General features: G+C 40.8%; 1 protein-coding gene across 1 annotated transcript; it reads right to left on the bottom strand.

Annotated features, from left to right (window-relative positions):
- Positions 1 to 2,259: 2,259 nt before the first annotated feature.
- Positions 2,260 to 11,663, bottom strand: fhdc2 (FH2 domain containing 2). Its single transcript, XM_057349509.1, has 12 exons — positions 11,529 to 11,663; positions 9,338 to 9,846; positions 9,171 to 9,232; positions 6,810 to 6,912; positions 6,589 to 6,674; positions 6,287 to 6,387; positions 5,996 to 6,066; positions 5,765 to 5,872; positions 5,187 to 5,257; positions 4,920 to 5,037; positions 4,682 to 4,846; positions 2,260 to 4,471 (listed from the first exon to the last, which is right to left on the bottom strand). The coding sequence occupies exons 2-12, from the start codon at positions 9,674 to 9,676 to the stop codon at positions 3,011 to 3,013; spliced, it is 2,685 nt and encodes an 894-aa protein (XP_057205492.1). The 5' UTR covers positions 9,677 to 9,846; positions 11,529 to 11,663; the 3' UTR covers positions 2,260 to 3,010.
- Between the last annotated feature and the right edge of the window lie 875 nt (positions 11,664 to 12,538).

The following is a 12,538-nucleotide window of genomic DNA, read 5'->3' on the forward strand; positions in this document are numbered from 1 at the left end:
GATTTGCCAGATTGAGCCATTTTGACAATGTCCTCCTTGGTTGCAGAAGACAGCTCTTTCCTTTTGGCCATTGTTGTTATGTGTATAAATGGTCACTAGGTGGCATTAAATTGCAAGTTAAAGAAGTTAAAGAGATAAACATCACCAGTTGATCCAGATTGTTCGGTTTTCGTTGATAACACGGGCCACGACCGTTTTTACGATAAACAACATAATAATAAGGCCAACATAGTAATTTCTAGCAATGATATGCAGCGAATGAGTAGGTTAGTATGACAACAGAATTAAGAATGTTAATTTTACAACTGAATCCTAACTACTGTATATGCTACAACATGGATACAAAATCTTCAGTTACTCTTGAATTGCTACTATTTAATAAAGAATGAGGAAGCCAATCTTCATAGATCACTTAATTGGACACAACCATATTCGATTTTTATTAATAGGCCTACTGGAGGTGTGAACTACAAAGCTGATAACAGTTACATTGCTTAACTGAAGTGGTTGCTTAAGTGGTTTCCACAAAACCATTTACAACCATAAGAAATGCTAGAAACGACCTGGCAACTCAGCACCAGAAAACCTATCAACAGCGCAAACTGATCGCGAGGAGCGATAGACACTCGGTTTTCCTCGTGACGACATTTCAATGAAGCGATATGGCCATAAGAGGGCGCCACATCCCAAAGCAAAGGCTGCCTCTTAGGGAAACCAACATGGCTGTGATACGGTAACCATAATTTAACCCTTTCAACCTGGACATCTATTCAAACGGCCATTTCTTGAGTGCATGGATTTTGCACGTCAATCACTACAGGGGACACTATAGGGTTGTTGCTAGAAGGGATACAGTGCATCATCTGTACCTCTTCAGATGTCTACTTAAGTGGACATCTAGGGAAATATCAGACAACCAGTGTTAATTAATATGTGGAAAGGAAAGTAATCCTGACTGAGATTGTGATAATCTATGTATAAAGGGGTTGGCTTTGGTATTTGTAGTTAAAACATAATAGCTGTGGTCTCAATGTAATAAACATAGTTTAACCACTTTATTTGTAGTAAAGTTAGGCCAATAATTAATCTACCAAAAGCCATTATTCCACTTAAAAAAATGAAATGGGCACAACAAAATGAATGAGTTGACAGATTGATGCAAGATAAATGTGAAACCCATTGAAAGGTAACTAAAGGGATTTTCAGGGACCAATGCTGAAATGTTATGTAACATAATGAGTGAATTAAGCTCAGACATCTGCTTAAAAAAAACAGAATTATAGACCAATAAGTGAATGGTAAAGAGTTAAAAAAAAAGTTTAAATGGATACAGGTAGCTATTGCTGTAAACACTAAACTTAAGTTAAGGAGTGTGAAAAAGTCAAAATGGTATGAAGACTGTAGGTCACAAACCAGTGATTCATTTGAAGGCAGAAAAGAAAATTCCCACACCATGATGACATTGACTTCCACTCCTCAAACACATTGAATGACATCTCGACACACTGATACACAGACGGCACTAGTTTATTGCTTTTCCCAAGAGTTCTTGGCGTCAATATGTCCTATAAAAAGACCTTTCCCACTGAGACCCCAACACCAGCATCTTCCCCCATTCCCTCTCCCACTGTTCAGCACTGGATTCTTGACCATTTCTGAAGCATCACCATGGCAACGTTTATAAGTTGGGAGTGAATGTGTCAAGAGAAGCGCATGAGGGTATATACAATAGAAAACAATGAGCTTATAATGAGGACGGCGAAACAGCAGTTTCAGGACCTTGAAAATAAGCCAGCAGTTCATCGGCGAAAAAGCATTTTAGCAAGGTTATTGTTGATGAGATTATAGATATAACTTACTTTAAGATATTTACTAAAAAGTACCAAAAATAACATTTTTCCAAAATATAGTCATTAAATGTCACAAATCTTGTACTGTGTAGGCCAAACTATATTTGCAGAATAAGTACAACCAAGAAACTTCAACCCTTATATGGTATTTCCTCCCAACTGCACGTCAGGGTATTTGAACCCCCTTAATCTCACATATGATGTCTAAATATGTTTGGGCGAGGATTTAAAGGTGCACTTCCACAACCAACAGAACATTTATAACCATATCAAAAAGTTAAACTAATATTTTTAAGATTTTAAAAATAATCAACTGGAAGTTTGTTTACATCTTGAGAAGTGGTCAATATCTTTGTATTGCTTTTGTACTGACAGAAAGGTTCACAATATATCAGCTTTTATTTATTAATTCTCAGTTTACAAATACAAATATTACAAAAGGGCAACTATTTTTACAAATGTTAATTTAACATTTCATAGATACAAAACACACATCAGTACAGCAGATTACTATACAGACAATTTTTAACAGAATAAAATCTCTTTCATTTGTAAAGTGCATTAAAGTTTAAAATGACAACAAATTTACTTTGTAAATATAATCATTTATTATGCTAGATCCCAAAGAACAAATTTCGCATCATTGTGTACCAAACTGAAGTGCAGTCAATGTGACTGTATCAGTCCAAGAAGTTAAGGCCCATTACAACACAGTTTCATGTTCACTTTTCAGTCATTTAGTGAAGTCTCTCTGACTATGGCAGATTCAAAATTAAATAGATGCCCTGATATAGAGGTAACATTCTAACATGGCGAGGCAAACACTTATTGAAGGAAGGTTGTCAGAAATTGCATCAAACTTGCCTTCTGAGGTGCGCTGTTACCTGCACAGAGCACAATATAGTGTTCAGAGGTAGAGCATGAAGCTAAAACAGTGCTGAATGAGTCTTAATGTCTGATCCTTTACACTGTCCATTCTGAATAGATAGTATGAATGCCTCCTTTATTTAGTGGCATTTTGGAAGGAGACCTAGAGAATTTGCATCCACCTAAAGGAAATCCACAGATTTTCTACAACACATTCCTTCTTCACTTCTTATTATTATAAAAATCCATAAACAATGTCAAGCCACTGCTCCTTAGAAAGTAAGAATCAAATATTATCTCCACATGGGTTGGGGGGCAGGTCTGGGAGTTTTAGGGCCGGGTCTCTTGGCAGTCTTGGCCTTGGCTGCATTGACGACAGCAGTGCGAATCGTCTTGGCGGTCGTAGCAGCAGTCGGGCTATGTAAAGTGTTGGGAGTCTGGGGGTCAGAGATGGGCGCGTAGCGTTTGGACACGCGCAACGGTGAGCCCCTTACAAACTGCTCGTGGCTTTTGCTCTTCACCGCTTCTGAAGCGTTACGCTTTTGCTTTGTGTCAGACTGGACGTTCGTTTTTGGTTGCACTCCGGCGTTGTGTTTAAGTTCATTCTGGATGCTGGTGACTTGCGTTGATCGTACTGATGCGGAACGTGAAGGATAAGGGCGCGATCCGTGACTAGCTGACAAACTGTTGGAAGGAATTGGCTCCGCCTTAGTGCGCACCCTTGGAATCCCACTGCTGTTGGAGGGTCCTCCGCGGGGTGCCAGAGATCTTTTAGTTGGCCCTCGAGTCGGCGTCTTCACCAGAGGGGAATCCTCCTTAGCGTGCAGTGAGCTAGCGCCATCCCTCTCTTCAGCTTCCCGCTCTTTCTTCCATTTGGAACAGTGATTGGTGGCTGGCCGCACCACAGCTGGTGAAAGGCTTTCATATGAGCGTAGGCCTCTCACCAGGGTATGGCACTCCAGCACCTCTCCTACTCGTGGGTAAACATGCTCTCTTTCTGGGCTACGTGGCTCAAGATTTTCCATCAGAGATGGACTCGTTTCAGCAGGAGATGAGCTCAACCAGGTCTCTCCCACTAGGCTAGAGTCTGTTCTGGCTTTTGTCGGTGGCATTATATCTGACTGAGCCACTGTGTCGTTTACACTTCTTTTGTGAAGGACATTCACTTTGTCCTTCTTCTCAGTATCCTCAGGTGCATCTGTCACTATCTGTGCCAGCCTTTCAGAGGCATCTTGAACCCGTTTCTCAACTTTCAAAACTCTGTTAGGGGATAGTCCTGTGAGAGGCAAGACATTCACTGCCTCCTGCTGTTGTGACGTGATACCGCTTTCTGCAAGCACAACTAAAGCACCATCACATGGGACTCTCCTCGTATTCAACCTAGAGTGGCTTTTCATAGTATCCGGTGTGGCCGCTGGAACCTGTTGAAGTCCACATGCTGAATCTGTGCTTAAACACTGACCTTCTTTTTCAGACATTCTCTGTCCAGTTTCGGCTGTATTGGTGTCGTTCTGTAGCGATTGTGTTTTAAGCACGGAGTCTCTCGGAGGCTGTTGGTTGTCAGACTTCATATTTCTGCGCAGGCTTCGACGGCCTCCCGTGTATCTTAGGCTTTTCTGAAGAGCGTGTTCCAGGTCGTCCGATTCCCGCTCCACCTCCAGTCCGGTGCACAGGGCCAGAGAGCGTCGCTTTTCCACGTTCTCACGCTCGCGAGCCGCACGCCGCTGCTCCTGCAGCTCTCGTTCTGTGTTCTCCTGATAGCAAACAAACACGATTCAGATCATCTTTAGTATTGTTCTAGTAGCGCATATATTAAAGAGTGTTCATTTAGAATCTAAAAAAAATCCTGAGATCTTATTTTTTCCAACTACAGGTTCTTTGAATCATTTCTATACCCTTTTAAATGACCACTCAACATCACTAGTGTACAGTATATTAATACTAGTGTCATCAGTGGTGCTCACCCGCACAGCTCTCTGGAATCGTTGGCAGAAGCAGTGGAAGGTGTGGCAGGCTTCCTCCAGTTTGAAGGATTTCTCATCTTCACATAAAAACTCCATGAGGGCTTTACTGGTCTTCTGTAAGCTCTCCACCTCATCTTGAGCCTCCTGAAGCCTCACATCTACAACCTGAATAAAACGGGGTTGACATGCTGAACTTTAACATCAGCATCTGGGAATATTAATACTGATGCGCATGTACCTCCAGAAAAGATCTCGTCTGCTGCTCGATCTCGGCGTCCGACTGAGCTTTGACTCTGAGATCTGCGACTCGACTCTGCAGTCGTGATAAATCCTCTTCTACAGACGCCTCCGATAACCTAATCAGACAAAAAGTTGAATGAAAAATTACGATTATTTGTGCAGTGAAAAGAACTGCAAAACAATATTAATGCTCATAAGACCATTTTTTAAGACCAAAATTTGACCTGTAACAGGCTGCATTAGATTCATCTGGACATATTCTGACCTTGATGCTGGACTGACGTGAGTCAAGTGGCTGTTAAACATTAAAAGGTCTTTATTCTTCTTCACAACCTCCTGTGGAAAAGTCACTCATGTTGATAATTTATTACAGTTCGTTTTCATTTTTTTGTGCTAATCTTTGTTTATAAACTTGAAATAATAACATTTTTCAGCTGAACAAAGTCAGAGTTATACAGTATTAAATATATGCCACATATTCACATAAACAGACATCCCACCGAAAATGTAAATATCACTGGTTCTCGCGTGTCCTGTGACTATTCGTCGTATGCGTGATGCAATATCTGCAATGCCGGGACGTCTACTCTGTTCACGTGAATACGCGACCCTGTTCAATGGCATTACAAAGCTTGGAAGAGCCAGGATATATTATTCAATTCAACTCAGATTGTGTTGGGCTGAGAAAAGGAAGTCATGTACGATCGCAAAAGGGTCAGTAAATTATGGAGTATTTTTATACTTTCCAAGGAACTATTCCTTTAACAACCACTGCTGGTATTAAAAGTGAGGCTATGGTCATGTGATATTTGAGAGATGCGATTACTGGCAGGCAGCACTTACCATGGCAACAAAATGGAGGAGATTCATGCCTGGTTTGTTGGCTTTGGTGTCGGCCAGTTTGAGTAAAGAGGAAATCCTGAATCCAGCAGCATTCCCTGCATAACCTCCCTAAGAACACGAGAAAGGTCAGACGGACTCCGAAGGAAAAGATTTTGCAAACGAATTGTGCTTAAAACCAAAATGGCCCGTTTAGTGAGTGTAAGTGCACAAAAAGCAGGCGAAACTACTTACAGCGTTCATGTAGTTTCCCGCCTTGAGCACCAAACGCAGGATATATTGAAGCTCGGTGCAGCTCAGCAGCTCTGCACGAAGAACACATGAACGTCAACCACATCACATGAGGTTCCACTTATTCCATTAAATATCAGATCTGAAATTCCAGGCCCTCGTGCAAAGAACAGTATCTGTTTTGCGGCTCACATGTGAAGTTGATTTAGGAAGAAAGCTAAAGTTTTCAGAGCTACGACAGGTCCAAACAAATCTAGTGAAAGGAAGGACACTGGCCCCCTGCTGACTGTTTACCTCCAGCAGCCTCCCCCAGACATCTGGCCGCAGCACAGAGGGAGGTCACCGCCAGGTCAAACTCCTGCTGGAGCATCATGACGTCCAGACGCATGCGAAAGCTGGCCGGGTCAGATGATGATGATGATGATGAGAGAAAAACAGATGATTAATCAGCAGCCAGTGAAACATCATTATGCGTTTGTTACAGGAATAGAGAACAGATTTGATGTGCCGCACCGTCAATATGGCAAAGGTTAAAAGACAGAAAGGCTGTGCTGATTAGGCAATGAACAAAAGAGAGTTTAGACTCAAATTGTTACCTGGGTAACTCCACCAGTAAGAGTACGAAGAGATCTGCTTCTGGCAGTAAACTACGGTCTCCGTTGAACTTCTTTAATCTGGCCTCCTGGATGCAAGAAGATTTTGAGGTTTTGTAATAGGTGTTGTAATAGGTGTTTTACCCCAAGATTGCTTGGGGTAAATCATGTTAAACAGTCTCTAACATGAATCAGACTGAATTGTGTCAGCGATCACATGATACCTCATCTTTATCAGGCAGAAGTTTGCAGAGCTCTGACAGTTTCTCTGCCCCGTAACGCTCGCCGGATCCCCGCCTCACATCCTCCAAAATATCACAGGCAGCACTGAAGGAGCAAACAATTTGCGAAAATCAATTTCTACATGACAGCAGAGCTCAGCTTCTCCAACCCATCTGAAGTACTGTAGGAATAAAGCCGATCCCACAACTTTACTCTAAAAGGCTCAAATTATGCTCAATCCTGAAGTTTTTACTTTTATAACGCTTTGTAAAAGTAAACTTCTGTGGTTAAACTTTCAGAACAGTGTACAGTTTTGTCCTTACAAAATAAGGGTTGTCAATTTGCGGCATCGACAACCGAAAAATGAAAAAAAAACAGCTTGCACATTCTGTGTCCAAGCACAAAAACGCGTAAACCAATGAACAAGTGACATTTTTAGTCATAGGAATAAACAGTTTTTAAGTGTAATGCACCGCAACAGCCAAGTGACCTTTCCCAAATGACAGTTTGGGAACCACACACTGTGAGAGCTGGAGTCGAAAAGCGGAGAAGTCAATGGACGGACCGCCCACTACGCCTATATGATAAATATTCCCAACGAGTAATTACAGAAACAATTTATTAAAGTATCTCTGTCCCCACCACTTTTCAAAACAAAGTTATGCCACTGTTAAGATCCAAGCTAGCTACATCCCATTTCAATCCAGTTGAACCTTGCTCCTTCAGTCAGAAAAAAAAGAAGTTGTCAGGCACACAGCTGCCGCATTTCCCCTGGATTTAAAAGAGGTCTGCAAGACCACACTGGTTTATTTTGTTGTTATTTTATGACCTGTAACTATGAATGCTAAAGATTAGTGGAGAGATATGTAGTTCAACATGAAATAATGAATTAGGTACCAGAAAGTCTGGCTTTATAACTCACTGCGCACAATTCAAAAGTGTTGGCTTATGTAAGCTTAGAGCAAACAAGGAGGCGTGTACAGAAACGTGTAATGATTTCGCCTCATGTTCTGACAGTTATTAGTCTCACTTGAGAGCTTTTCAAACTGAAAGGAGACCTACTGTACCTATGCATGTTTAGACATGAAAACAATGTCCTTTCTTTAATAAGACAAAAAACACTGCATTCAAGAGACAGGGAGACAAATGGCAAACAATGGCTTACAGCGTATGACTTCCATTTCTTTAAAACTGTCTGAATCAAAATACATACATTTCATCTCACCGCCAATTTGGACAGGTTGCCACAGAGGCTTTTAAAGGTTCAGTCGGAGGGACAGCAGGTGTGACCTGTGACCACCTTCACTGACCGTCATCAAAAGCCAGCTGTTCTGATTGGACGACATCATCTAAGCACTTGTCGTCTGCCCCCAGGGCCCTTTTCATTAACACATTCATGCTTCAGCTGAGGGCAATCGACAGCTCGCAAACAAGCAGCCTGCTGCTACTGCCAGTCTGAAGTGTTAAGACCCTCTCTCCGTACCTCAACACACCTTCATTTCCTCTTTCTAACAAATGGCACCATATCACTGCCCTCACATGCAAATTTTGGCCTCATAATCTGAGAGGAAATTGCACTGAATCCAATGTTTCTATTTTAAATGACAGATAAAGACATCTGTACAGCAATTTAATTAATTCATTTATCTTTAATATTATTATTTTTTACTTATATGCTGTCAGCTGCAGCATCAAACATAATCACAAAACTTTCACAGCCCCCAGAATATATATATTATATTTATTTATTTATGTACAGTATGTATGTATGTATATTGTTTGTGGCTCTTTTTCTAAAGGATCAGTTTAGGCACCCAAACGATACCCAGCCCTGTCGTTAACGTTTAAAAAGTAACTGTCATTTAATTACACTTTTTTTCTCAATAACTGTAACAGATTACAGTTCAAATTTATTTTGTAATTAAATTACGTAACGCATGTAACAAGTTAGCCTACTTCTGGTCATAAATGACAGGAAAGCAATGGCAGGGAAAGAGTTAATGTACACAATAGTTTAAATGATATGATCACTTATTAACTTTTTAGACAAAGTACACATTTCAGATAACATTATGTTGCATTACATTCTGAAATTAATACTTCTAATAATTGGCAAAGATGGCACATCTCAACCCATCACCAACCCCACAAGTTAATCAAGTTAAAATATATCCATCTCTGTAAAATAAGATGGGCTATTATAAACAGCCTGACCTAACAATTACTCATCCAATAGCATGTGTTCAAGTAGGGATTGTGTTTACCCGACTAAAGGAAGATGTTTGTTTTTTTTGCTTTGAAAACTAAATTTTTTCAATTCTGTTTTTTAATTCCAGTGACCCAAAACTAAACCAAAAACTTACATTTTCAATTGCCGTAGGAATATTCCGACATTCATGCTGCGTTTGGAGTCAAGCAGTGAAACCTACAAAAAAATGGTATTAATATGATTTTTTGGGCCAGAAATCCGGTACTATTTTGTTTATTTGTAACAAAATGCGACATTTCATTTTTGTGGTAAATATCTTACTTTGTCAACGGTAATCTCCTGGGGAGACCCGCAACGCAGCAAACTTTGCCGAAAGCTGTTGGCCCTGTCTAGCTTGCCGCCCTCTTTCTGCCCAAAGAGCTCATCCAGAGAGTTCAGATCAATTGGCACCTCCTTGTCTTCATCCAACGAACCGCTCCACACGCTCCTGCGACCCTCCACGCGCTCTCTGGGGATCTGCTCCCAGTTGAGTTTACGGAGCCTGTTTTTACGGCCGGAGTCCACACGGGTCAGACCGCTGGCTGGAGCAGGAGGGGGTGGCGGAGGGATTTGGGGTGGAGGAGGGGGAATAAGGGGCGGTGGAACGGGGACAGCTGTCATGACTCTCACTTCCTGTTTCTGGGTGCCAGAACGGTCAAGCTATGTTCCATATAAAAAGTTGTTATGTTCCAAAAAGGTGAATAAACACAGATGAAAAGTCCAGGAGGTTGACGCCGTCCATCCGCATTCGAGGCTCACTCTGAGGCTGTTGTTATGTTCATGATGTTTATCTGTTGGGGGAAACAAGACCATTAGTTGTAGGAAACAACAGTGACAAACACAACACAAGGCCAGTTGGCAAGATAAATCAAGCAGTACCCAGAACTGTGACCTCCTTCAAAGCGATTTGAAAACTATCCTAATCTGTTTTAAATCTAGAGTAATCTTGACCCTCCAGTAAAACTTCAGAACAAGTCCACATTAGATGTTCGTTACCTACTGCATACAACATCGGGTAATAAGATGACATCATGGTATTCAACCTCACTTGCGTGCTTTCAGCACACAAGCTCTGATCAACAAATGAGTTGTTTACGGCCATCACACAACCAAAAGCGAGCCTATGGGCTTCAGGCACCTGGCAACTCTTGTCCCCCAATTAACACAAGGGTGTCTGTAATGAGTATATGTGCTTCATCTCGCTATTTGTGCTGCTGCCAGTGAGGTTGAAACTCCTCTTGGTTTAACCCGAGGTTATACTTGCTAAGGGTTCAAGGTGTTGCGAGTTTCCAGCACGTGAATGGGCTCAGCCGCTCCACATGTGCTCCATGTATCTACACACCCACAGTTTCACCCTGCAGTTCATTCATGTGAATGAGGCCACAGGACAATGATGGAGAAAATCAGAGCAGATTAGCGACTGGCAGAGCAAGAGCAAAACCAGCAGCCAAAACCATCCACACGCTGCGACTGGGATCAGTGTAGCGAATGTACTTTTAAATATTGATTATTATTTGAGATTTTTTTCAATTATTTTTACTGTCAGATTTGTGGTTGACCATATGCATGCTCAGATGCTGCCCACATGAAAAGTTCTATAGTACCCCTACTGTTTACTATAGCAAACTGCAGTAAATCGATGTAATTATTGACAATTATATGACAGCACAGTGTAGTTACTACTGTATACTTAATTTAATATTTAATATAGTAAGTTTCAAAAACAATGGAGTAGGAATTTTACTTCAGTTCAGAGGGAAAGCATCTAATAAACAAGGCAGATAGCCTACCTTCAAAAGGCAAGCGAGTATACAACAGTATACAGTACAAAGGGAGGGACACAAGACCTGCTTTACGTCCAAAGAACGAACAGCGTTTTAAGTAAAACTTTCGTTACGCGTTTTTAAAAACGTGACGCATGGAACGCCTGCCGCAAGTGAACGGGCTGTTATATTCTCTCCAAAGCCACCTGAGCGCGCTGTAAATGCACAAGAACAAAACAGACAACGAAAACGCCAAGACGTAAAATTAACATAGTAACGTTAACTCATGCATTTTAGCAACATAATGAAATGTTACGGACGATGTGTCCCTGCAGAGAACCAAAGGAAGAAAACAACATTCACTTATTAAAATAAAAAAGGAAACCAAGTACTCCACTAACATGAGCATTAGGTGCGTAAAATAATAGTCACTAGGCCAGGGTAAAGGCAGAAATTAAGAAAACCGATATTGGGTAAAAAGAGGCACCTTGTGTCCGCCTCTGAAAATGTGCTGTGCCCATTAATCTAAAAGGACGATTGACTTCTTAAATCTTAAAAGGATAAGATATGGTAAAGGGTGTCAGTTCTGACAAATGCACCGTTACGAGTAAATAAAAACAGAAATTAAACCACAATCCATAGAAATATAGTAAACGTCTTTCCGTATAGCGCAGCAATAAAATGTGAATCAGAAATAAAACAGTACTTACATTTTGTTTCGTAGAAGAAATCAAAAGTTTAAATAAGTTTCCGGTAAGCTGTGAGAATTTCTCACGAGTTTCTCTATATGAAGATGATAAACATCCGAGAGCGTCACAGTACAGTACAAACTCAGTTCATAGCAGCAAAACTCCCAAACTTTTGAGCGCTCCCGACACGCGCATGCGCACAACACAGACGCGCTCATTACGTTATTATGTTCCCACAGGAGAATGTACCAATCCTACTACGGTCAAGGTTTTGCTCATAAATATTATACAGGCACAATGCGATGCGCAACCCGTTACCAGATCGGCGAAAAGCCGTTGCGGGAGCGATTGGAAAACACAGCAACGCACGTATCTTTTGATTTTTCAAGAATACGACGTTAAGGTCTGACTGTCAAACGTCCTCGTAAAGGTTGAAGGAGAGGTGATATGGTTGTAAAATACAATGCATGATCTAGTTACACTACAGAATGAGAAAGAAAGCTTCACCCAAGGTAAAAATCGTGTGAGATATGATTCCTCATAACCCTGGCCTGGAAAACAACACCAGTCTTAAAGGGATATAGTTCACCCAAAAACAATCTGTCATCATATCACCCTCATGTCATTTCAAACTTGTATAAATGTTTTTGTTCTGATGAACACAGATAAAGATATTTGGAAGAATGTCAGCAAATTTCAGTTCTGGGACGTCATCCCCTACCATAGTAGGAAAAAATGTATTATTTTGTTCTGTTGAACACAAAATTAGATATTTTGAAGAATTTAGGAAAACAAACAGTTCTGGGGCACATTTGAGTACCATTTAATTTTTCCTACTATGTCAGTCAATGATGTCCCAGAACTGAAAATTACTAACATTCTTGCAAATATATTTCTCTGTGTTCATCATAACAAAGTAATTCATACAGGTATGAAATTACATGAAGGTGAGTAAATGATGACAGAATTTTCAGTTTTGGGTGAACTATCTACTAGGATACATTTTACAAAATTGAGATTTTACATCACCT

This window comes from Triplophysa rosa, linkage group LG13 (genome assembly GCF_024868665.1).
Source record: "Triplophysa rosa linkage group LG13, Trosa_1v2, whole genome shotgun sequence".
Taxonomy (NCBI): domain Eukaryota; kingdom Metazoa; phylum Chordata; class Actinopteri; order Cypriniformes; family Nemacheilidae; genus Triplophysa; species Triplophysa rosa.